This window comes from Eleginops maclovinus, chromosome 9 (assembly GCF_036324505.1).
Source record: "Eleginops maclovinus isolate JMC-PN-2008 ecotype Puerto Natales chromosome 9, JC_Emac_rtc_rv5, whole genome shotgun sequence".
Taxonomy (NCBI): Eukaryota; Metazoa; Chordata; class Actinopteri; order Perciformes; family Eleginopidae; genus Eleginops; species Eleginops maclovinus.
In genome coordinates, this window is record NC_086357.1 from 20,650,066 (window position 1) to 20,677,460 (window position 27,395).

A 27,395-nucleotide genomic window follows, 5' to 3' on the forward strand; every position below is an offset into this window, starting at 1 on the left:
AATAACATAGCATCACTAATAAAGTATAAACAAGAAACACTCAACACTTGGTTCTTGCTTTATAACTACAAGCCAGATTAAAAAGACCAACATGTGGGAAACATCACAGAGAGCAGATACAATCAAAAGATAGAACTTCCCTCTTCACACCTCGTCTTTGGTCTTTACCCTGAGGTTATTGCAGCTTTTAAAACCTGCTTGACATGTGTTTAACTACCAAGGAGTTAAGCCCTTCTCTATCCAAATATCAAAACATATCAGTGAGACTGCTGTTGACAGACGGTGTCCTAGTGGGGAAATCCTGGCGAGTTAAAAACAGTTTGGAGCCCGAAAAGTGTATGAGATTGGAGCTTCACATGGGAATAAATGCACCAATTACAAATACATTACAAACAATATATATATTAACAATAAATATACGCCATTAAAACTACGGCACCTGCAAACTCTTCTTTTAAAAAAAACCCAATTTTCTCTGAACAAAACACTTTAACATATGAAGCTTATAAAACATCTAAAAAGGTGGTCTGTACATATCATAGACTATATATACAGTCTATGGTACATATGGCTTAGTGCCACTCAAACTTTTTAATAGCAAACTTCAAGGAGCTTTCTTTAAAAAACACATGAATCAGAATCAGTTATCAGAAGTATAAACAACTGTTTTGATAAATGATGAGCATATAAATCCTTTATCAGACAAAATACCAACAATTGATGGATCCACCTGTTAAAAAATATTTGTATACCACATATAGAGTTAGTTACCTGAGTATCTTGACACAATGGCAATCAGTATTTTCACACTATTATCTGATAATAATATTCATATAGAATGAAATAAATGAATCAATAAAAACAATTCAAGATCGGTGTCACGAGGTTGGACACCATAAAGAAAGGAGGTGCTTGTTAGCTATGTGCTAAATTACGTTATTTTATTTGAAATGAGAATAACAAACACCACCAGCAGATTTGCTCCTGCCATGGCACAATTTGTTGAGATTTCTTGTTGCCAAACAAACTGCATCGCTGGAGGAGTTAACTAGGGTGACCAGATTTGAGGTGGCGAAAAAGAGGACACTTGCGATTGTTGGGGGGGAAGTCTAAGTACAGTAGACTTCTGTGCAAAGCGCCATTCAATTTAAGTACACGCTTAATGGTCCCATGAAAAACTGTGAAAACCGGACGTTTTCATGAATTTATAAAACGCCCCCGGACGCTCCAGACAGGACATGCAAAGAGGACATGTCCGGGCAAAAGAGGACGTCTGGTCACCCTAATTAACACAGTAAAGTGATGCCCTCTGTGTGAGTCCTGCTTAGTGTGTCCGTTCTCACAGCAGCAGATAAACATGTGCAGAGCTCCCTTAAGTGTCCCGGTTCATTTACAATCTTTATGTCTTCGTTGTTCATCTGCACTCATCAGTAGTCACACCGACTCCCCAGCAGATAGTTCAGACCCACAGTCACTGTCTTAAACACGAAGCCATTCAAGGTGTACACGTGCAGACTAGCTTCCTCATTTCTGCGGAGGTAGGCGGTACTTTGGAGCCCCCTGCAGTCCAGTTGTTGACCACGTCTTTCAGCATTCAGGGAGAAATTGCTGACAAGTCTCCCCGGCACCTGCAGCTGAAGGTTCACCTCGAACTCCTGTTCATTCATTGTCGTGTAACACAAGTTCATATACAAAACATAGGGTCCCGTGCAGTTGATGTAGATCTTATCTTTCTTCCCGTTAGCCAGACTCATCATATTGCTGCTTTTAACTCCAATAAACTGCACTGTCCCATTTTGTGAGAGGACTGAGGCGTGTGAGATAGAAAAGGGAATGATAGAAAAGGAGAAAAGGGTTAAAAAATACACATCCTGTTTTGAGAAAATTAAAAGAACCTCTTTTCCAATGTGTGTTGAACAAAAACATACAAATCAGAGGAAAAAAGTATTTTTCTCACCATTTGTTTCGTAGAATTGTATGTGTACATTATCTTCAACAGCCTGCTCTGCTCTTGGTGTTTGATTCTGGAAAACAAAAAGCACTTTTTAAATTTGGTGGTTAGTGATGTGATGTGAAAAACAGCAGGCCAACTGAAACTAGGGAAAGTCTCGGATGATTAATAACTGTATTGAGAGCTGCAATAGACTCTAAATGTAGAACAGATGTTAGTCATGGTATAGTCATGATACAGTTACACTGCATATATGTTCATACAGATGATCAGTCATCCAGGTCATATCTGGAGAAACTCCCGTTCCTTTTGACTTTTAAATAGCGACATTACTGTTGCTCTGTTCAATCAGACGCCCCTTAAAATGTGAAGTTAGGCTTTAGATTCAGAGAGAAAACCACCAGTGTAGGTAGCATTTGTAAAGACAGTTTTAAATTCATATGATCATGGCAAAAGGACCAATGTGTCATCCTGTTTCAGCCTACTTCACTGCAACAGTCCATCTCCAATATAGTGATGCTCAACCATGTTACAACCATGTTTCTCTTATAGGAATGTCTTTGACAGGGGAAATAGTTTTATTGCAATCTTAAAATGTCTGCTTACCTTAGTGAAAGTAGAATGACTGCTTTCAATAAAGGACAAACACAAGAAGAAACTACTTATCACAGAAACAATAGCTCTATAATACATTCACAGCTCTGTTATCAATGTACTATTTTAAAATGTATCAAAGTAAACCTGTGTTTTTATTTAACTGCCAAACTCCAGGACATTTACCATTCATTAATAGACTCCTGTACCACTCATATATCTCCTCACATGTGTGGCCATGTAGTCATATTTAAAAAGTACTTTTATTAACAAGACTCCTACACAACACAAGCATTTCCTCACAGATAATATGAATTAAAAAAAGCCACACTCAGGGGGCAGTTTCCATATAATGTGTGATAAAGTATGGGGAAAAACGTTCATGTCTCACGTTAAGAGTCCATGTTGTAAATGCAATAAGGCAATGGTTTTTGGACAACCAGTAAGTTTGGTTTAATTGCATGTTTTAAATTAATGTTAGAGTTAAACTTGGAATAAATCTACACTGACCAGCAGCATTTATGTACAGGTGGTTTAAAGTAATATACAGCCGTGGGAAAAAGGTGTGGAAAAAGGTGTGAGGCCACTTCAGCACTATCGCTCACTCTTGTTTTATTTTTTAAAGGTACATCTTTTGAGTGAAATGATTTTTGATTTGTTTATTGTATTCTATAAACAGTGGCATTTTTCTGTGTTGGAATTCAACACAAACTGTAATGACTGCCATACATGTAAAGATAAAGATTTCAGAACAAATTGGAGTGGTCTCTAGGAGAGGCCACATGAGTAACATTTTGGGATGTGACCAAAAGATTTTAAAAAAGCGAGTTCTGACTTTAATCTCAAAATTGTATATTGTTTTTTTTGTCACCACCGAAAAAAAAGTTACTTACTTACTTACATAAAAGGATCACACTGAAAGTATATCTTATACATGTTTATAATAACCCAACAACAGCATCATCTAGAATCCACTCACGGCTGACTCACCTGAACAACCCAGAACACGTAGAGCGTGACCGCCAAGCACGCGGTCACCAGCACGTTCTGCACCACGATAACTGCGAGATGCCCCGTGCGCCTTTCCCGATGGAGCGCGTGGCCTCCGTCAGCCTCCATCCTCCTTCTCGCGTCCATCTGCTCTGTGAGCTCATGAATCACTTCGAACGGCTTTTAAAAGACATTTGGCAATGTAAGAGGAGTGACTGTAAATAAACCACTGGTGAACTACAATTAAAGTTTTTCCTGTGTGGGTGGGGGGGGTTGCAGCTTGCTTGTGCACACACACATAAAGGCTACGCGCACAGACTCAAAGCAAGAGGCAGGAGTGAAACCAGCGCACAGGTAGCTGATTGGTTGACAGTCGGGCTCTCTATGATACTAACCTCCCACATATTGTGTGCTTCAATGATGTTCCCATAATATTCATCAGTTAAGGGACGACTTGTTTCTAAAAAAACAAGTGACCGTAATAAAAGTATTTTTCTTCATCTTCCTGTAATAAATCAAGTTGAAATAATGAACCTGCCAGATGAGTGTGAGTGAGTGAGTCAGACTTAAAAGCAGACAACTGTTATGCAGGAATAATATAGGCTACTTTTATTGTCTCTATTTGCTTACTTAAAACTGCCTTTTTTTTTATAGTGATAGGTCTGAAAACATCCTACATAGAGAATGCAATTGACAAAATGGTCCCCCATAAACTGTAGTGGTGTGTATTAAAAAATGCAAACAACCCTAACCCTAACCCTTTATAACAAAATGTGTTAAACAAATTTATAGTAGTGGTATAGCAGCTTTATTATTTGGAGTGATTAGTCTCATTTGTTTACTTTAAAGAGAGGCTGACTTCATTTCCAGTCAGATTTTTCTACTCCTGAGTCTGCAGGTGTAGGGAATTCTTGCTTTATCTATTATATTCAGTGTCGAGTTTACAAATAATGTATGGTGTCCATCCCAGATGCTATATAAAATATTCTAAGGGAAGGACATCTAATGTCTTTAGCACGTCGAAATTAGTTAAATTAATGTGTCTGCTTATTTGAGCCCACCGTGAGGTGCAAAAATGATAGTCACAGATTCAAAATGTGTGAGTGATGTGAGGAAGTGAAAAAGGTTGCAGGAAAAGTGAAATGATAAAGGCTGAATTTTGTTTGGTATAACGGCAGATACAGAAACAAATATTACTTGATCTGAGTATCAAAACAAACTGAATTCATAAGGAAAGTCAGTACTGTCCCTGTTCACGGACATGACCTGGCATGCCCTGACATGATGAAAGTCGTGGTTTGAATCAATGTTTCAATGTTTTGGAAGATGTATCTCAAGTAAAGCACCTGCTTAGTCTAAACGAAACAGGTGCCCCACATCATCTGGCTTATTGACCAAATAAACAAAGAGAAGCTGGAGAGGCAGCTGAGGTTGAAGATCGATGGTGGGGGGGGTGTGTGTGTGTGTGTGTGTGTGGGGGGGGGGGGGGCGGCAGCGGCATCGTGGTTTCACAATTAAGTTTCCCTTCTGTGGTTGAAGGTAACACTTTGTATCCCTGATAACACCAATAGCACAGCTAACAAACACGCAGTGCATCTCGAGTGAAAATGATAAAAGCTTGCGGTGAAAGATGACTTGTAACAGTAGCACTCACTTACATGGGGAAATCCATCAGCAGCAGTGCTGTAACAACACCGAGATCAATCGCATATCAATTCAAGGAAGCCTGATATATCAGATTCAAAGGGGATGAGAGCAAAGATTGAGTCTGAGGAAGAAAAAGAGTTATCTGACTAATAATCAGCAGCCCACACTTATTTTCAAAGTCCTTCCTTCCCCTTCAGTCCCAAACATGATGTGAAAGGTCCAAATGCATAACTGAGGTTCAGGATTTGCTAAACTAGGAAACATTCAGACATTTTGGGCATGCTTAGTTATTGATTCATATGATTTACTAGTTAAACATGTATTTTTCTTGATTTTGTAAACAATAAATGCATCATTATTAAGTGTAATTAGGAATATTTATTTTTTGAAGGCAGCTTTGGGCACTGGGTAATAAGGTATTTATGGGAGACTGGTGTAGGTGGGATTGGCACGTGAGAAAGCGCATGTTTTTGTTTTAACCAGGGAAAGACACAAGGAGGCCACAAGAAAAGGCATAAAGGGCAAGATGGAAAAATACTTCATTAAACTGTAAGATAATGAATCATTGGAATAAACTTCCCTAAAATGACATTCTTGGCCCTGCATGAGTTTTGTTACACCAGCTGTACAACTCAAAAGACAGACAGCTGGATGTTGAAGACTTCATCACAGGTGTGCAAACCACAAGTGAAAAACACCTCCCCACTTCAAACATCATCAATGTCTATGTGCAAACCGCATTAGCACTGGCTCACAGCTGTTATATATTGTATGTGTAAATACCCCCAACAACGAAATTAACCAAATGTCTGATCAAATTTTGGGTCGAAATCAGACAAAGAGATGGCACCATCTAAGCTAAAATTGCAAAGACACAGCAGTTTGTAATCAAACCTATAATCAGTCTTGTATGTTACTATAAGGTTGCTGACCCTATCAATTTGAGCTTAATTTAGGTTGCTAGAACAGATTAAATTAGGGGGAAAATGAAAACAAGTCCCAGAACAAATCTGACTAAAATAAAATATATAATTATTGCTGAAAACTGCGTTGCATCACTTATATTAGTACCCTAACGCATATTTCTAAACAGACTGTCAACCAACTGGAAAAAGAGATGACAGAGAACCAATAATAAATAGATCATAGTTTAATGTTGTAGATGAACCCACACACAGCCCTCCATGTCACCTCATCAAGTCTGTCATATCAGTAGCTTCTTTATTGATGGCACAATATGGCGCTTTTCCATACACACATACACGCTCGCAAACTCTCACACACACACACACACACACACACACACACACCCCCCTACCCACCGTAAATTCATTTAATATTATAATTCCCAGATGTACAGTCTTTTGCCTCATAATTCTATGTCACTACTTAGTTAAATATGTACACAATGATGGGGGAAGGTGGTCCTCCGTTCCTTCCAATCAAACTTTTAATTTGAGAAAAAAGCAATAAAAACATTTTCAGTTCTAAAAGGTCCTGTCAATTCAACAGGAAGTTCATTCTCAGTTTCTTGGACTGTAAGTTTCTAACAGTCTGCAACGCGGCTGAACAGTTTGTTTCATCGAGACTTTGGTGGCTCATTTTCACTTTCCCTCCTGCTCCTTTCAGTGTCTACATCTCTCTGAGTTTCATCCTCCCTCCTTAGCTAGGACTTGGAGGCAGAATTTGGCAGGAGTATTAGAGGAAGGGGTTCTCACAGCGGATAGCGTCCTATAGTGTTCAACAGTCCTGAGAAAGAGTTTCTATAGCTAAGGTGACACCCCTTTGAGTCCAGTGATTCCTTTTAGAGAGCTTCTCCAGTCGATCAAAGTGAAAAACATGGAAAGGACCAAGGAGAAGAAGTAGATTGTCTGTTCTGCCCTGTGGATCCTTTCACTCTCTGCTTCCTCTGACCCCACAAGCTCCTTCACTTTGAGGATCCTGGCTGTTCATGTCCCGCTGTGTTCTCCTGTCCCTTGTGTCTAAGGGTGAGGGAGGTTAATTCGGTCCTCTATCAGAGTGTTGTCGGGGCCCTGTGTCTCCATACACTGCTTGACAGTTGCTATGACCCCTGACAGACGCCTGTCCAGGGCTGCGAGGTGGGGCTCAGCCAGGATGGGCTGGATGGGGTCAAACGCCAGCGCCTGGCGCATAGCTGAACTCAGAGCTCCACTTCTCAGCAGGTTCAACCTGTTCCATGTTGAAACACGAACCCTGATGCAGAAAGATAGTGATAGTTTAGTAAGAATTATCACAAAATCAACAATAGAGCTTTGATCATTCCATAAGAACTCACATGCAGCACTGATAGAGAGGAGCAAGGATACTTCGCTCATCCAAAGCTGGGTTCCCAAAGCTGTAGGAGAGAAAAAACACAAAATAAAAAATAAAGTAAGGCGACTGAAGCCAGAGGCCTGTCTGCATTGCGGTAAGGAGAAGCCTTCAAATGCATTAGCTACACCCAGCTGGCCATCGGCGCTGTAGAGGACTGCACACCTACTCTAAACTACTCTTGAAATGCAACGTCTCTAAAACACACTCCACTGAGCAGAGCTGACCACAAGAGAGAGTTGTAGTGGCTGCAGAGAGTCTTGAGGTTTCACATTAGGATGACAAATATGTGGTTTGTAACTTGTCCAGAACTTGTCCGAGGCAGACACTGCTGCTTTGAACAAAATGAAAAAGGTTTAGGGCTGTGTAACAGGATGTAATAGGGAGAAAAAAAGGTCATTTCCGCCCCTCAATGGGATTCTTTGATTTAGCTGCTTTATAACAAAAGAACAGCACTCTGCGGTTAGACATTTTCTGAACCCACAGATATTACTCAGAGGAAGTACGTGAGAGATAGATGGAGTTATGGTCAGTTTTCATTCTACCATCCTGCCAACTGTGATTCATTTCTTGAAAGAAAACGTCAAGCTGTGAAACGGCTTTTTCCAGTTTCGGTAACCAAAGCTAAATTAGTTCAAAGAGGGGTTATTGTATAGATGTCCTGAATTCAGAGAAATAGCGGTTAAACATGAGTCAGTTATAAACCTTTTGAAAGCTTTCATTTTCTAAGCGTTAACACATTCCTGACATATGTCTGGAAAATGTCTTCTATTATTGAAAATCTAAAAAAAAAACTGAGACTTTATAAGAAAAGAAAGGCCAAAACATGTTGATAGAATTCAGAGCAGAATTTTCTAGGGAGATACAGTGGGGAGAACAAGTAATTGATACACTGCCGATTTTGCGGGTTTTTCCACTTACAAAACATGTAGTAATTAATTTTAAGTAATTCATTTGCATTTTATTGCATGAGATAAGTATTTGATCACCTACCAACCAGTAAGAATTCCGGCTCTCACAGACCTGTTAGTTTTTCTTTAAGAAGCCCTCCTGTTCTCCACTGATTACCTGTATTAACTGCACCTGTTTGAACTCGTTACCTGTATAAAAGACACCTGTCCACACACTCAATCAAACAGACTCCAACCTCTCCACAATGGCCAAGACCAGAGAGCTGTGTAAGGACATCAGGGATAAAATTGTAGACCTGCACAAGGCTAGGATGGGCTACAGGACAATAGGCAAGCAGCTTGGTGAGAAGGAAACAACTGTTGGCGCAATTATTAGAAAATGAAAGAAGTTCAAGATGACGGTCAATCACCCTCGGTCTGGGGCTTCATGCAAGATCTCACCTCGTGGGGCATCAATGATCATGAGGAAGGTGAGGGATCAGCCCAGAACTACAAGGCAGGACCTGGTCAATGACCTGAAGAGAGCTGGGACTACAGTCTCAAAGAAAACCATTAGTAACACACTATGCCGTCATGGATTAAAATCCTGCAGCGCACGCAAGGTCCCCCTGCTCAAGCCAGCGCATGTCCTGGCCCGTCTGGAGTTTGCCAATGACTATCTGGATGATCCAGAGGAGGAATAGGAGAAGGTCATGTGGTCTGATGAGACAAAAATAGAGCTTTTTGGTCTAAATTCCACTCGCCGTGTTTGGAGGAAGAACAAGGACAGGACGACTGCACCGTATTGAGGGGAGGATGGATGGGGCCATGTGTCGCGAGATCTTGGCCAACAACCTCCTTCCCTCAGTAAGAGCATTGAAGATGGGTCGTGGCTGGCATGACTGGCATGACAACGACCCAAAACACACAGCCAGGGCAACTAAGGAGTGGCTCCGTAAGAGGCATCTCAAGGTCCTGGAGTGGCCGAGCCAGTCTCCAGACCTGAACCCAATAGAAAATCTTTGGAGGGAGCTGAAAGTCCGTATTGCCCAGCGACAGCCCCGAAACCTGAAGGATCTGGAGAAGATCTATATGGAGGAGTGGGCCAAAATCCCCGCTGCAGTGTGTGCAAACCTGGTCAAGAACTACAGGAAACGTCTGCTCTCTGTAATTGCAAACAAAGGTTTCTGTACCAAATATTAAGTTCTGTTTTTCTGATGTATCAAACACTTACTGTATGTCATGCAATACAATTCACATTAATTACTTAAAAATCATACAATGTGATTTTCTGGATTTTTGTTTTAGATTCCGTATAAATAAATATGGGTTTTCTTTTTTTCACAAAAGTTTTTCTCAATTTTTGGATTGATTTTTTTATAGCAACTCTGCAAAGGATAACTGCTGACCATGAATGAAATTTGTCTGTTCGGACATTATTACTCGCCTCTTAGCGTTGTCGAGAAGGATGAGCATGCTGGCGCCGCCGTCATCCTGGAAACTCTCGTAGTGATGGCGATCAGCGTTCCCGATCAGGTAATCAAATACGGCCGTGTCGATGACGTCCAGCAGCCTCGGCCCCGCATCGTATGGAGGCATTTTCTTAACCGCCTCGCAGTAGCTCTCATCGTACTCCCACCTGGATGATACACACAAATCCACCAAAATCTGATGAAACTCCACCGTGTTCACAGTAAATGGTATGACAGCCATGCACAACGATAAACCATTACCACTCGCATAAATATATATTATTTTTTCTGTTTTAAGGTAAAAATGAAGCCACGTATTTAAAAATGACAGCAACAAATATCTGAGGTGGCGTTTCTGTGCGTTTCATTCCAGCATGTTTGTGTTTGAGAGAGAAAGATGAACCGTTTGGAAACAGGTGTATTCTCTTCACATAGGATACAATAAGATAAAGATAAGATATACATTATTGATCCCAAATTGGGAAATGTTTTTGTTGCAGGAGCATAAAAAAGTAAGGCATTGCGCATAATTACAAATTAGAAGAGTATAAACATCTCTAAATATAAACATCTCAAAATTGAAAAAATAAAATAAACCGGCATTAGAGATTATAAAATACACAGTGAACACAATATAAAGCAGGATATTATTTACATTAAGTGTGTAAGGAATGGAATATTAAATGAAATATAAAGGTATAATGTACAGTGTGAAGTCCAGCTAACAAAAGAGAAGCTATAGAACAGTGTTCTCCTTTATCTGTCCTTGTGTCCAGCTGCTGGTGGAGAGGGGGGGATTGGGGTTATCCATGATTTGATAACAGTTTGTTCAATGTCCTCCTTTCCACCACAGCTTCAAAATTGTTGTTTGACTCCAATCACAGAGCCAGCTTTCTTAATCAGTTTCATAAGTCTGCTGATGTCACCGGCCCTAATACCACATTGGTAGAGATATATATGGTAGAGAGTATTTTTAGGATAATCACAAAGATCTGGATACGACCCACACCCACCAACGCTTCCCTGACCACAACTGTGATGATTGGGAAATGTCTGCACAGAAACAAAAAATAATGAGTGCTCAGCAGGGAGTGACAGTTACTGCTCAGCTCTACTCCGCAGGGTTTTCCAGTAAAGCAGTCACAGTAATATGTAATATCAGAGACAACCTGACACACTGACTGTGTAGTCCCAAGCCATCTGCATGCCAGATGCACAATAACCACAGAATTCAAAGAACAACAGCAGCCGATCCATTCACTTTAAAATGAGAAATGGCCATCCAGAACTACTGTAGCAATCTTTCTCATTTAACTGAACCTAGTGGTGAATCCATATTTGTCAGCAATTACAACTAGTTGTCAGTTTTAGTTTCTTGAATTGGTCCAACGTGTGTTGTTGTGAATAGAAACCTAAATAGTTTCTAGAGTCACGAACCACAGGGCAAGATAATGAAACAGGAAGTTATATTCTAAATGGAGTAATTGAAATGACCTACCGGAAGAGAAATTATAACTCAATGGAATCAGATAAATGTCTCACTGCTCAACATGTAGTGATATTCACTTTCAAATATAGGCTTTGGAAGTCGTTCACAGCAATAATCTCTGCTGCCCACACTGAAACCACAACATGGTACAACGGACACATCTAAACACTCATCAAACGGTAGGATAACTGATGACAGCATACCCCCCCCCCAAGAAAGCTTTTCTCAGAATAAAAGCGTAGGAGTGACATTGTTTAATAGATCAGGAAAGTACAGGTCAGCCTGTCTGTCACCCTATACCTTAAAAACCACCACTGTGGCGAACTTGTTGAAGCTGAGCATCTCATTAACATTTCCATTTCCTCCTGATGATACATAATTGAAAATTGTCACCACATTTTCCCTGAGCGAAACTCATTTTTTGGACACCTACCTGGCCAATTTCCCCTCTCTGTACGTACGTCCCCAGGGGTGTCTGTGTTTCTGCAGCGGCCAGACGTCCGGCAGCCAAAGGGTTAAAGACCCCTCCATGATCTCCCCCTCTGCACACGCTGGCTCGCTCTCCCGACAGTAGTAACACTTTCCATAGAAGCATGTGTTATTTCCTGGAGAGAGAGAGAGAGAGAGAGAGAGAGAGAGAGAGAGAGAGAGAGAGAGACAAACGGTACAAATCAAAATAAATCCACTTGACCCCAACGTAAACGCTCAATGATGAAATATGAGAGGGGTGCAAGATGTCTAGATTAGGAGGGTCTTTCAGAGAGGTCAGTAACAAAGTGAAGACATGAAGGATTTGTTATTGAAATAAAACCTTCAGCTTCACGGAAAGTCGCTTTAACGGTTGGTTCTGTCTTTGAAAGTCAATCAAAGGGTTACATTAAAGCCCATTGAGAACATTTCCAAAGGTGCATTTTCAAGCAGCATATCCTTATTTGATATGTTTTCCACTTATCTTATTGAAGCCTCTGTATCGGCACGATCCCTCTGCCCTCAACATATTAACTTCCCGACTGTGGGAGAGAGTAAAGGATTTCTGATTCATCTAAAGCGGTGGTAAATAAATGGTTTTTTACAGTGTTCAGTTTTTTCTAAGAATAAGCAGTCAAAAGTGTATACAGTACAAATGAATGGAACATTTTGTAAAGGATGTCTGACCAATTTAAATGTTCCAACATTGTGAGCAGAAAAATATAAATTCACTTCCTTGTCGTCATATCATTTTACCTGGTCGGATAAAACCAATACTTTTTGCATGACTTGAGGCCTGAAGGAGTTTTTTATTAAATGAACCAATCCATTGAACTTAAATCTTTATTTAACCCTTGTAATTGTGACATAATGACACATTTGTGTGGCTGCCTGTGCCCCTTTGAGGGTAGGTGCTGTTCTGGCCCCCCCGCTTATTGACGGTAAATGAAACTTACAGAATATAAAACATGTGGATAGAACAGCTGGTCAACCCCGTCAGTTTATTCGTTGCCAAGTACTACTACTACTACGGGGTTGAGTTGGAAAGAGGGGAACCTGCCATACCTTCGTGGCCCGCATTTCTATCAGAATAACACCTTAAACACCAACTGGTAGAGTTGCATTGTGGGTATTGTAGGCAGTAGTGCTGGGTACTTGTTAGATACTTGGAGAGTGGAGAATGTTGGGGTGGAGTGAGAAACTCTTTATAGATAAAATCCAATATTCAAATGTAAGTGCTGCTTCTGTTGATTGGCATTGCTGATAATAGCCAAACACACCCCAAACACAACTTAGAAAAACATCCACTTGGTTACAAAATAACCGTCAATGACATCATCAAGGTAGTTTTCAAACACTTTTTTGTGGGTAACACTGCTGGACTTCCCCTTTACCAAATGTAGCATTTACTGAGGGATATTGTATTTGCTTGCAGTACAAGTTATCCATGTATCTTTGAGATTGTCAGTTATGGTTTTATATTCAATATCAACTGTATTACGCATTACCCTCACTAAACAGGATTAGGCAAATTAACCCTGATCTCATTTGCTGAGAAAGTCAAGTGGAGTGAGATAAGACTGAAATCAGATTGTGTGGGAAAGTGGGGAAATGTGTCAAAAGAAGAGGAAATGACCCCTATGAGATCACACCTACCTCCCTTTGGGATCTCTGAAAACACTAAATTCTCAACTTTAAGGCAAGTACTCACCCTGCATGAGGAAGGTGCTCAGCAGCTGGTCTGTGGCAACAGACTTAATCTCTGTTCGCAAGTTGACGTATCTCCCAACCACCAGAGGTGCTCTCCTGAACCCCAGGATCCTGCAGAGGACGGATGTAAAGGAACATTATTACACAGCAGCTCTAATGAGATCAACAAGGATACATGTCAGACGCTCTGATAATGATGTTCACACACCTGTCCAGGTGAAAAGCGGCCACCTCTGCGTTGTGCCTGTCATACCCTGCGTATGGCTCGCCTTCCACCACGTAGTCTCTGTTATATCTATGGAATGGTAGAAAGGACACGAATAAAAAAGCTGAATCACACTTAAAAGGAATACTTTAATGTCAAAATGAATGTTTGTATATCAATAGCTCACTCTGTTTTACGCTGAATTTCTGAAGAAAACTTTTTTTGCATGCATCTCGGGTGAAGAAAAGAAAATCAAACACTGAACATATTCTTGAAGAATTAAGTAAATGGTGGCAATCACATTTGAGTGTTAAAAACTCTTCCAGACAAACGGTTTTATGCTTGCACACGCATGCTACTTTTCTGTGCGAGTATTGTTTGTGCAGGAGCGTATTAAAAGTAAGGTGTAAGTGAAAATGCACGTATTAAAATAATTACTCATCATACAGGATAAATAAGACATGGATTATACTGCATAAATTGTGGCCGACTTTATATATGTATGTTTCGATATTACCATATTTTTGCAGCTTTTAAATGTGACCCCTATCTGATTTAATTCCTCCATCATTTTCTCTGTTTTTAAATCATTTATTCCCCATGGAGGCATGCAAAACAGATAAGGACGTTTCCATGAAGAATTCAATGTAACACAGGATGAGTAGGTGTTCTTCAAATGGTCATTTAGCATTTCGTTAAACATAAAATATTAGTGTTTTATTCCATTATCCACAAATCTGACCTCTTGGGCTTGAAGACTACTTTCTGCCCCCCGTCCAGCACCAGCAGGGCTTTGAGCTGCGTGCCCTTATAGCCCACGTCTGCTCGTTCTACCCTGGCACTGCTGAGGGACATGAGCACAGCAGCCAGCTCTGGGGTCTCCTCGGGGTAAACCTCTCTTGGGCCCACCCACTGGCTCGCTATCTCCCACGGAGACTGGAGGGTGTGGGTAAGGCGTGCTGCCCGAGACAGCGTGAGGCCAGCTTCCATCTGTTAAGGGTGGGACATAATAACACTTTATGCAAAATGACGTGCAGTACAAGTGAATATACGTGCACTTTCTTTGTTGGTCGGAGTTTGAATGTTTATGGTTTTTGCACTTATTGTAAGTCGCTTTGGATAAAAGTGCCAGACAAATGATATATAATGTAATATGGTAAAGGTATTGTCCCTACAACACGGAGTATGGTTACTAGCTCTAGTCGATTACTATCACGTTCATTTTTATTAATCTCCTAAACTACAAAACTGATGTTTTGATGTATTTTTAAACGACACAAAAATCAAAACAGTTGACTGGCACTCTGACCTTGCGAAACGCTCTCAGGTCCCGTCGGCTGGCCGCAGATCCCTCGCCTCCATCCAGCAGGAAGATCTTGGCCAGGCCCAGCAGGAGGAGCACAGCACACAGCACCACAATGCGCTGTTTGAGCTTCATCTCCTCACCGACCTGCCCCGACCCCCTCCTCACCCGACGCTGTGTGTGTCCCCCGCAGCGAATCCCCCTCACCCCTGATGCATGTCCCCTGTAACTCCCAAGTCGCCGCCAAGCCTGTGACGTCAGACAGACTGTGAAGGAGAGGAGCTGCTGTTCTCTTGTAGAATCTGAGCAAACCTGCACCTGGAGGGAGAGAAACAAGACAAAGTTAAGGTTGTGGAAACAGACGAGAACTAGGAAAGGGAAAAGAGGGAGAGATGAAAAATGTACTGTCAATAATATGTGCAGAGAGAACCGATTGATCTAGCTTGTTTCCCCTCGGGGCAGATGATGACCCAGTACTGCAGCACAGTTGAAGCCTGTCCAGGATATGTAACTACATCAGGACGACACAGTCTGCTCGGAGTAAACGTGTGCAACACTTGAACTGCGTGCATAATGAACAGTAAAGTGTACTTTGGCCGTAAACTGAACACGTTTTTATAACCTGGGCTGTGTACCAGCAGTGGGGCAACGTTTACATCCTTCAAACCTTCATTTTTCAGGAAGCTAATATCATCCCTCTATAACACTGGATTTGGAAGAAGGAGGAACTCTGTCTCTCTGTAGACCCTGCCTGTTTCTAGTGAGAGGTACTGCTGTGGTGCAGAGAAGTCAATGAAGTGGGGGTCCCAAGCTGTACCTTACAAAATAGAAATTAACCCAAGTCATGTTCCTCTAATTACAAAGCCTCATGTTGAATTAACCTGCTGAAACATGTCTGCTTTGCATGTTGCAAGCTTTCCTTCACAGAAGTTAAATTAATACAACTGCCACGTTCAACTGGCAGGTAACTTGACTCTGCTGGGATGATTCAACGCCAATAAACACAGGTTAATACTATCTTAAATGCAGTGGCGGGCCGTGCATTTCACACCTAGGCCTTCAGTGATGTCCTACACAGTCCTACCTGAATTATTCCACCTCTTAATGCCATCATTATGACGCCATGGCTCTACAAACTATACATTTAGACAGAAACGCAGTATAACCGGGCGTTGCATCACCTTAACATAGTCAAGTACAACAGAGTTATATTAATATTTCTGAAGCATTTATAATGAATACATCAGCATTTACAGTTAACTTAATGAATCAGATTATCTGACAAACCGCTCCTTGACACCTGTGTCTGTCACATAACGCAGGACAAGTGCCAGCTGTGCTACATTACCCACATCTGACGTCTCGTCCACCATAACAGCGACAAAGGGAGCTTTTTTAATCTTCATTTTGATCTCTCCTCCCATCACTCCAGCAAGAGCATAAATCAGGTCGTTTTGTATTTTGCCTGACGTCCCAGTAAACATGTTGTTTGTGTACAGGTGGTAATGCAAATCTGTGTTGTTCTCAGCACGAAAAGAAAGAAGCTCCACGTAGTTTCCTCTGTTTCTGGACTCGGCGCTTTCATCGTGTCCCCTAAATGAAAGTTCCTGTTTACCCAAAAACAGGACACAATCAATCAGTCTTTCAATATTTCCCTATTTTTGTTCACCCTTTCGTTGTGGAGCTCCGTTTCCCTGCGCACTTGTTCGTTGAGCTGTAGATCCACTCGGGTGTCCCCAAAGGTTTTCAAAAGCACCAGTGCTTCCAAGTGCCCAGCCGTGCTTTGGTGTCTCGCTGCTGCCTTGGTTAGACAACTCAAGTTTGCAAATGTAGTGTGGCTCCAAACACCAAATCGATCAGTTGCAAATACCAGGCATTCCCGGCAGTACAAGTTGCAGTGCCTCTCGGAGGCTGTGAGCCAGGGGTACCGCTCGTAGTTTCCCTGCTGTGCTAGGCTCGCTAGCGTTGGAGTTGGTCGTTCCCTTTTTAAAGATGTGTAGCTTTACTTGAAAAGTTCGTTTTGAAAATGGCGTTGTAATTATATCTTCGACCAAATTCATCTCTTCTCCTCCTTCAGCCATTGTGGGTTGAAAAAAATAGCTTGTAGAAATCTACACAAATTAGCTCGCTCAAGTTCTAATTCTGTTTGCTAGCTTTGCCCATAGACTGTATGGCTCTGCCTACTGCCTAGCTCTGCCTCTCTATAGTGCGTATCCAATCAGAAGATGTGCACGTGCTAACGTTAGCGTACGCCTGCTAGCTGGCCCGTTGTCGCCACCTCGAAATCTGATTGGTTAACGCCACAGTTTTGTTTGCGTTCACTTTAAGCTTACAGCCGCCCGCACTGTTGATTCTGAAGGCCTAAGGGCAGATTTCTTTGACCCTAGCAACACATTATGGCTGAAATATGATTGGATAAAAGCTCTAACATAAAGGCCAGCCCTCCAAATCTCGTTCTGAGGCTGGAAGCAGCGCAGCCAAGACGAACGCTATAAAATGAAGAGAATAGACTATGGGGAATAATTTAATACGTATTTGTGGAAAAAATATATCAAAATTTAATTCATATTCTGATGATGTTTAGGCCAGCAGAGAAGGCCTTGCTGGCCCTGACGGCCCACCACTGCTTAAATGTGACATAAGGACACTAATCGAACCATTGACAGAGGTGGGACAAGTATTCAGATTGTGTACTTAAGTAATGTAGAAGTACCAGTGTAGGAATACTCTGTTCTAATTAAGTGCTGTAATCAAAAATGTTACCTAAGTAAAAGTACAAAAGTATTAGCATTTCAGAATAATTATTATATGTTTTGATTTTAATTTTGTATGACTTAATTTGTTATCAAAGCTGGTAAAGGAGCAGCTCATTTTATTGACTTTGTATGCTGCACGGTAGCGTGTGGATTTACTCCAGGTGTAACTAAAATCCTTTTCAGGTGTTGTTTATATTTAAAATCATTAATCCAGATCTGTAAAGTAACTAAAGATATCAAATAAATGTAATGGCGTAAAAGTACACAATTTACCTCTGAATTGTAGTGGGGTAAAAGTTCAAAGTAGCGAAAAATTAAAATTCTTAAGTGAAGTACAAGCGGCGCAACATTTTCCGTAAGTACAGTATTTGAGTAAATGTACTTAGTTACTTTACACTTCTGGCCATTAATAGACTCAAACATAATACATTACAGTTTCGCTGGTGTTGACACAGCTCTGCCAAACAGGTTTGGCCACGCAGGCAATCTCCAATATGGCAATATGCACTGCCCCGTTTTAACACCAGAGAGGAAACGGTTGGCCAAACTGACTACACACAAGCACCCAAAACCTCCCAACCATGGCTCCACTGAGATGCTTTCTACGAGGATAGTTCCGGTATCTTTTTGGGTCACCATCTCTGTAATAAATCATCACATTTATGAAGACAGTGCTAGCTGCTTATCAAGCTTATGCACACCTTGTTGTAGGTTAGCTAACGCTGGCAGCTAGCTAACGTTACAGTACGTCGTCTGTTGTTTTCTCTGCTGCAGACCAAGCGGGCTTACCTTATGGCCATATGACGTTCACCGGAGAGATTCAAATAGTCTGCAAAGTCCTGCAATACTGACTTTATTTTTATTAAACGCTGCTTCCGCTAAAAGTCACGGTGCCTTATCATTTACTCAATCCCCCGGTAGCTGCCTCTCCTCCGCCCTTTTCCTTCGATTCCTTCTCCGGCCTGCCTGTCCACTTCCGAAACACTTCCTCCTGCTGAAGGAGCTGCAGGCAGCCAGCAGCCGGCAGTGGTGCACTGTTTACATCCACACTGCTGGGTGAAAGCATTCCTATACAACATTTACATTATGCCAAAGAGGATGAGCACATACCCGTACCTATCCAACTGAGCACTTATATGTGTATGATGTGCAATTCATTTGTTTTAAAAGTATTTAGTTTAGTTTATAGGTTATTACGTGTACATATTCAGTCTGCTTGCTTTAGTATTTATTATTTTTATATCTGACTTCATACACATGTCTCTGATTTGTTAAGATTTCATAAGGTGTCTGTATTTTAATGCATCTTAATATTGTATTTTTGCGTTTGGGACCCTACGTCCCTTATTGTACATTACAAGGTCCCCATGTTCTCCTTCTTGGGTCTTTGGCTAAAAACGTGTTGAGAACCTCTTTAACAGAGGCCTTAAAATAGTATTTAATTTTTCCTGTTATCCACAACAACAACAAAATCCTGCTTTTCCTTCTTAAAATATCATCCCAAATATTTACGTTGCATCCCCTATGATAAACCTACAGCGGCTCAGTTAGTTTGAGATTTAAAAAAAAGCAAACATAGGAACTGTGATAAATGTGATTGTAACGGCATGGTTATGCTTCATTAATAAAAGAAATATATAATAATAAGACTGACTGAATAAATTGCCAACAAGTCCAGTAACTTTGTGATGAGTTGTTATAAAAGGAGCAAGACTAACAAAGAAATGAAACCGACTCTGCTGCAGGCGATTTTCCTCAGTTCCAGTAGCTCCGTCATCCCCACTGCTCTGCAATAACTCAAACAGCAGCTTGGACAAATGCTGGAACTGATTGTATTAAAAAAAAAGTATTTAACCTTGTAATACAACTCTGATAAAATACACACTCACTATCACACTTCACTCAAAATATAACTCCCTCAAAGATAAACAGTCACACAATCTGTAACAGAACAATGAGAATGAAACAGATGTGTGGAGTAAAAAAGGGCAGAGTATTTATTGGTTCTCAGTCTTCACAGCAGGCAGCGCATCACTCAGCGGGGAGGTCACAGCGCCGCCACAGTCATGACACGGGCAGACAGAGACAGACACACACACAGCCAGGTAAAGGTCAAAGGTCATTACACATCACCCCTTTTTGATGACGTCCTTGGTAAACAGTGAATGATGCCTGTCCAGATTCACATTGACTCCACTTCTCCACCAAGTCAGAGGACAAACGCATAGTATAACCACACTGAAAGCACTTCCTCCGTTTGAAATCTTCATTTCAACATGAATATTAAAAAGAATGAATTCAAAAGGCAGATTCACTCAGAAACAGTTAATACAGGGCAAATTGTGCATTTGTTGACAGTATGGTCCATTCAAAGGAAACAACAAAGACTCTCCACAGAAAGTGGATCCTTTTCAAGCATCAAGTTTCTCTCTAATAACCAAAAACCATCTAAAATGAGGAGCGACTTTTGAATTTTCCACTCATTCCAAAATAGACCATCACTGGGTTATTATGTAAGTAGTATTTGGCTTTGAAATCTAAGAAGTGAGTCAGCTAAAACCACGAAACATCCCAAAATGAAACATGTGTTTCCATTATTGTGACCATAGACTGTACAGAAATGATAATAAAACTGTGTAAACTCAGGTTACAGTAAGGAGAAAACTCACAGAAGCGCTCAACATGATCTGGGTCTTTCTTGAAGGAAAGATTGTTTAACCCAAACTGATTGAAATAAGCCTTTTCTTAGATGCTCCCTCAAATATCTGTTTATGTATGACACTCAAATTCACACCATCTCAATTAACATCAGACAAAGCAAATATATATGAAGGGAAATGTGATGGAGATATTGACTGTCTACATCAGGTTCGTTTACATACATTAGCTCCTCCTGCTTTTTTGGAGACAGCCTTAATTGGTGTTTAACTGCACTAATCTGCGAATATTTTGCAAATGGCAGCAGGTTGATTTCCACCATCTGTAGATATATACAAGTAAACCATCTCTAAATCCTCTAAGCTCTGCTTCACCCATTTCATTTACAGACCCTTTGGGTCCTCCAAGGTGCTTCAGCTCTGTGATTTTGTCACTTTTGCAGCTCAAAGCTCTTTCACAGGCCACAGTGGAACTAGATAAGTACCATTTTCCACTTCTTGTCCTGTCATGAGTTTCTTTCAGCACACAAGCCAGTGTGGAGTCGTGGCACTCAGAGGATTAGTCAGCTGGTAACTCCCCAGCACAACAGCCTGTGAAGTTTTAATTATATTGTCATAGAAAAATAGAGTACACAGGCACACAAATGCATACACATATTAAATATGCCTGTCTTTGGCTTCACTCATCCACAGGTTCATCCTCTACCATCTTTTCTTTAGTTCATTTACAAAGGATTTAACATCTCTTTATGGGCATTAAATTGTCTTTGATTCAGTTTGTTTTTGTCTGCCCGACCTAAAAGAGTGAATTGTTCGCTTAATGCATCAGTGTGTCTCTATTGACTGGAGAAGACTTCATTAGGGTGCTGCTGTTCACCTCTCCATCCTGTTACCCACTTATCAACGACCTGAAACACTGAGCTAAATATCCCCCCATGATAGGCAGGACATTTGTTTTCTACATACTGTAATACTACTTTGTAGAGTACATGTGGAGCATTGAAGGGATTGTGATTTGGGGCAAAAGATTGTGTAAACAGCCATTTCAATTTAAAAAAGGGTTAGAATTTGATGAATTTTAGAGAGTGAAAAGCTTCCCATCATTGTCATCTCCATCCTCCTCATCATGTCTGTTCATTTGGAAGCCATTTGCTCCAAACGAAAAACAGACGGCAACACTCTTCCATGACTTGGCACTAATCATAAACACGGTGCATATTCCAAATCAGATGTAACACAGTAAGGGCATAACATTGAGCCGGGTCCTGGTTATACAAAAAAGGGGCAAAAATGAAGACATAAAAAAAAATTCACATGTACATAAAATATGTTCAAAATATCAGATCCAAAAGGGGAGAAAAACACAAAAATGTAACATTCAAATGTAACAGACAAAGCTAAATTGATGTGCGGTCATCTACTACATGGTAATACTGTGAACTCTACAATCCCTCCCAAAAAAACCAAACTAACAACACAAAACAATATTAACAAACAAGACTTAAAGTAGACTCTGTATGGCTCCAAGAAGCTTTGAATGTCTGCTCCAGACCAGAGGCTCGGACCATACCAAGCAACAAGATGATAAGAGGGGACAAAATTGTGAGTTTTTTGTTGCTCTCTGTCTCTCTCTCTTGGACTCTTTCACAGTTGCAAGTCTTTAGTGTTTAGTACATGTGTGAGTCTGGTCAACCAAGCATCGCAGACAACACTGGAGAACATGAAATACAGGTTTGTAAAAGGGTTAACTAACCAACACGTCTTAGCTTAGGTTCTGGGCTCATCGTACCTTTGTGGAACATAGACAAGATTCCTGTGACTTTGCAAATGTGCCTATTTATCCCCAACCCTACAGAATATACAGAACACTTAGCGAGTTTATGCGAAAAAAAAAGGGGGGTGGTGGAGTGTTCTGTAATAAAACCTAGACACATTCAGAAAGTGTGGGGATTGCTTTTGCTGGAATCGATTGCGAATCAGAGCCCTTACGTTTTTACGTCGACGTGATCAAATAGGCTGTGTGTGAGAGAGTATGAGTAAGGGTGGTTAATAAGCCTGTGACTCCAAGCCAAAACAAGTGAATGAAGAGAACAACAATTTAAAGTGTGAACCGAGTAGGTAAAAAAGTATTCTCAAACCCTCCAAAGTCCAACGGGTTAGTCCGGTGTGAGTGTGCGTGTTGTGATTGTTTGTCCAGCCGACTAAAAAAGCGGAAATCTTGCATTTGAGCATGGCGGGGACACAAAAAAATAGTAAACCCCATTTAAAAAAACAAAAAACAGGAGCAGATTTTTCTGTCATTCCGAGGACAATCCATATGTGGGAGAGGAGAAGGGGAGTCAGGCGGGTCCACTGAAGTGCTGGACAGTAAAAACTAAAAGACACAGAGCAAATGGGAGACACGAGCAGTGGTGCAGGTCCTCGATCAGTAGTCAGTACACACACACACACACACACACACACACACACACACACACACACACACACACACACACACACACACACACACACACACACACACACACACACACACACACACACACACACACACACACACACACACACACACACACACACACACACACACACACACACACACACACACACACACACACACACACACACACACACACACACACACACACACACACACACACACACACACACACACACAACTCTGGTTAAGGCAGTGGTGGCAGGCGAGGCTGCAGTGAGGCCGGGGCTAGAATTGGAGAATCGGCGGTCAGGGCTCATGGCAGTGAAAGCTCCCACTTCTGAGTCAATCCTCCTCCTCCTGTTTCTTCATCCCTCCCTCACTTTGCTCAGTCACACTCCTCAGCATACGACGTCACTCGAAGGACATCAGATTGGCTGGCACCTGGGAAGAAAGTGAGGTGTGTAAAAATATAGGCAATATATGTTTTTTAATTGATTAGATTTGCAACAACAAAGACACAGAAATAACACACAGATAGGAAGTCAGGGGTGGATACATATTGAAATATTAATAATAAGCCAACCCCCTCGTATAATCTTCTAAGCCGTTTCAGAGTTTGTTTGCGATTGTATGATTGTTTCCACTTGTCGGCTACTAAAGAGTGTCCCGTTAGCAATAATACTTTAAAAGTGGTTTAAATGTATTTCCGTGTCCGTCTCCATACCTGTTGCCTGTTGCTCTGACAGGCAGCGCTCAGATGTTTGAACCACAGCAAAGCGTTCATTCGGTTCCCCGCTTGGTACTTGTAGGTGTTACCTAGGCAACAGAGACAAACAGTGTGAGATGCCAGGTCCTTCGTTTCCACCTGGAAAGATGGCTGAAGCCTCACTTTGACTCGCCCGCCCGGTAACATTTAAACAAAGTCACACAGCGGAAAAGTGCAGGACAGTGGCAACTGGTGTGTGTGTGTGTGTGTGTGTGTGTGTGTGTGTGTGTGTGTGTGTGTGTGTGTGTGTGTGTGTGTGTGTCTCACCATGCTCAGAGTCTGTCAGCAAGAAGACATCGGGATGCTCTGGATCGTCCGCCATCATGGCCATTAGACCCACGATACACACGCTCTTATTGGACGTTGACTTGAACTTAATAAAAATAAAAACACAAAGTTGATTTGTTTTCTCTCATGAAGAATCCATTTTGTTTTAACTCCCTCAGACGACAACAGGTTCTTAGGAAAATCACACCAAACACAGGTGTGAGAATCCTCCTGATCTCGCCTGTGAGCCTGTGTGTGCACGCCACAAGGTTCTCATTAGCCTGTGAGTGACACGCAGGACTGCAGTGATGTCATTGGTTTCGTTATTCAATGAGTGCTACCATGTGTTTGTGCCCCCGCTGCGCCAGACATCCGCACATACTCATTTAGGTACTCTTCCAGTTCTTATCATCCCTTTCTGAATCCAGTCTTTTCCATGCTCTCTGAGCTTCTGTTCAGTTTCAATTTATGTCACTGCTAAACTGATGCAGTCCAAACGCTCTGACCCACACAATCAGCCAGATCAGAATCTTTAAGAAATGAGTAAGTGATGGCTATCATGTGTCATCTCTTTTAAAATGAGTGTGCTTTGGGGAAATTTTGTATATTTCTCACTTAGTAGTGCTTAGATATTGTCTTCACCTCTATAATATAACATGTTTTATCCCCTGCAGACATGAAGTATGCCCTCAGGTTTTTAAACATATCATGGTGATAGATGAGTGTGAATGAGGGTTGCAACTGATGCATTATTTTTATTTTGGATTAATCCAAGGATGATTTTCTAGATGAAGTGAAAATGGCCATCCCTTAAATCCAAGGTTATGATTTCAAATGTTGTGTTTCAGCGGCACAAAACCGCAAAAAATATTCAGTTTATTTTGCTACAGAAGAGAGAAAGAAAGATACATATTTGAGAGGACGAACCCAGCCAATTATACTTTCTTTCCAGGAAAAGTCACTGTCTCATGAAATGAATTTAATCGTTGCAGCTCTAATGCAAATACTTACATGTTTTCTCTCAGTGGCCTTCAGGGACTTGGCAGTGTAGTAGTAGAGCTGGGTCCCACAGAGAGCGACCCAGTATTTGGTCCATGACGCCACCTGGAGGTACCAAAGTGAAATTTAGTCTTAGACTCCACCTCCGCTAATTCAGTCAATGAAATGTTACAGTATGTGCTATCAGAGTATTATTTAGACTCAACTGTATTGTATGTTTTTGGGTTTCAATATGGTTCTGTGCTGAATCACTCACATAACTTTGACTGGGACTGACAAAGAGACGACATAGAGAGGCAGTAAATATTCACAGAGAAGAAGATTGTCGGGTTTAGGGAACTATACTGTAAGTCTTCGCTATCCTATGCTTGGCTGGATGACCAGAGAATTAGTGTGCAAAACTACATCTCGTTCCATAAACACTGAAAGCTTTAGAAGCTGATACAAGAATAATATAGGGAGTCATGGTATGAGGGAACAGCATTTGAAAAAAAAGGGATTTAATTAACCTGCAAATTAATACTGCCCTGACGCTATGGCCAGATTTGGAATTTAGACATCATGAAAGGAGCCGTAAATCATCAACTATACGTTTGACAGTTTGAAGTGGTTTCAACAGCATAAAGAGCTACAGATTTGATTCCAGTCAAAACAGAATAGGATAATCTCAGTGCAAATATAAAAATGGCTTAAGAGACACAAAGCAAGCAAAACCTGGGGTGTAGAAGTTACAAGCAAGTAGAGTAGGAGCATTACAGAGAGTGTGAGCAGCTGAAACAGAGATGTGGTGCAGGTTAAAGAGTCTCTGAGGGCCTATTTGCAGACAGCTTCTACAGTCCATCTGCTCCTGTGTAGTAGGTGAGTAGGTATAGGTGTATTCACAGCACTTAAACACATGTGAATTTGCCTGCATATATGAGTGTGTGTGTGTGTGTGTGGGGGATCTCACTGTTGGTTTCTTGCCCTCCTTGAGCACAGTCTTCCGTCTCAACACCCCCTGCACTGTGACTGCTCCGGGATAAAGGTGAACGGCAAGCTCCTCTGACTCCGCGGAGCTACAACAGAAGAAAGACACACGTTAGAAGCTATCCACACAGGCACACAAAGAAGATGTATGTTCATGCACACACTCACACCAGATCAAAATCAGAGATGAAGTACTAGTAAAGACAGACACAATCTGCAAAGCCACCTTAAACTCTGCTTCATGAAAGTACATTTTCATACTCGCACCAACATTTTTGTCTTGTTTTCATGAATGTGAATTTCACAGCTATAAATCCTAACCCTATCAACAGAGAGGAGAGCAGAGGCAGACAAGGTGGTGTGCAGATTGTGTCCGTCTGGAGTATCAGAGCAGGAAGCCCAGTGAAGGAGCCCAGTGAAGCCTGGTGGAAATAGAAACAGAGGCAGTGGGAGACCCATCTCTAACCACATAGGACACTTTTATATGCAACGTCCATGAGAGTTGGCTTTAATAATCCTGAAGGGTCTGTTCCTGTCTCTCTCGTGAATGAGGATGTCGTGGTTTGTTTCCAGTAACACATGGAGCTCAGTGTGACTGTGGAAACTCATGTTTAGCTCCAGGCTGTGAAATATCTCGTAAACTTATCACAAGAAGAAGTCCAAGTTGACCATAATCTCTCAGTGTGTGTATGTGTGTGTGAGGCAGACATGCAAGAAATTTAAGAAAGCAAAAAAGGTGGATGAAAGATTCATGGTAAGCAGCAAAAAGATGTAAAATCATGACCCGCACAGATCCTTTGCTCTCCACCTGATTCATGATTCCACCAACTCACTCACACACGTCCCAGCACCAGATTCTCCCAGCACTACACACACTCTAAGCACCAGCACACAGCGGCCCCTGGCAGGGGCTGAGGGCCGTGAAGTGAGGATAAGAGAGGGTTTGGTTGAGCTCAGGTTGGTTTAGGTCGGGATGTGTGTACCTGCTGGGCCTCAGGACTCCTCTGTAGGGGATGCGGGCCACACGGGTCACTGGGCCCAGAGAGTGATAGAACCGAGTCCTGTTCAGAATAGGATAAGACAGGATAGAATAGGGGGCACGGGACACTGTTAGGGCTATGAGGGTCTTTTTTTTGTTGTTGTTTTTTGCCTTGATTGCATGGATTAGGGCTGGATGGAGGGGCGGTTGGAGGAAGGATTGATGAATATGTGTGTACAGGAAAGACGGTTCAGATGATTTTCAGAGCCAGTTAATTCTTCAAATAGTGAGTGTGGCTCCAGACACAATTTGGCACACAGAGGGACTACTGGCTAGGGGATTAAACTGTTTCGTTTTTTAAAACGTTCAGGCTGCCGCAGAAGCATCTGAGAGCAGCGGTGGAGGGATGAGGCATGAAAGCCCCTGGCTGCAAGGCTAAAAGCAAGGCAGCACGCAGCGAGGTTTTATGGACAATCGTTTTGCATAGCTGTGTCTTCAGGGCAGAGCAAGGAAAATTA

At 41.6% G+C, this 27,395-nt stretch overlaps 2 protein-coding genes across 6 annotated transcripts in view; both read right to left on the minus strand.

Moving 5' to 3' along the window:
• Positions 1-6,316: 6,316 nt before the first annotated feature.
• On the minus strand, positions 6,317-18,830 carry fam20b (FAM20B glycosaminoglycan xylosylkinase). Its single transcript, XM_063892016.1, has 9 exons — positions 18,596-18,830; positions 15,057-15,368; positions 14,490-14,737; positions 13,751-13,837; positions 13,544-13,653; positions 11,798-11,969; positions 9,851-10,042; positions 7,479-7,538; positions 6,317-7,396 (listed from the first exon to the last, which is right to left on the minus strand). The coding sequence occupies exons 2-9, from the start codon at positions 15,183-15,185 to the stop codon at positions 7,165-7,167; spliced, it is 1,230 nt and encodes a 409-aa protein (XP_063748086.1). The 5' UTR covers positions 15,186-15,368; positions 18,596-18,830; the 3' UTR covers positions 6,317-7,164.
• A 948-nt stretch (positions 18,831-19,778) lies between these two features.
• The window catches only part of ralgps2 (Ral GEF with PH domain and SH3 binding motif 2), a 67,637-nt gene continuing 60,020 nt past the window's right edge, over positions 19,779-27,395 (minus strand). For 3 of the 5 annotated variants that reach the window (XM_063891573.1, XM_063891574.1, XM_063891572.1), the window contains exons 16-21: positions 26,882-26,959; positions 25,882-25,987; positions 24,945-25,037; positions 23,934-24,039; positions 23,625-23,716; positions 19,779-23,341 (exon numbers count right to left, since the gene is read on the minus strand). In XM_063891573.1, coding sequence (XP_063747643.1) covers positions 23,312-23,341; positions 23,625-23,716; positions 23,934-24,039; positions 24,945-25,037; positions 25,882-25,987; positions 26,882-26,959 — 505 coding nt within the window. In that variant the 3' untranslated portion in view covers positions 19,779-23,311. The remainder of the gene's footprint in view (positions 23,342-23,624; positions 23,717-23,933; positions 24,040-24,944; positions 25,038-25,881; positions 25,988-26,881; positions 26,960-27,395) is intronic. The other 2 variants (XM_063891576.1, XM_063891575.1) reach the window with 1 other exon arrangement.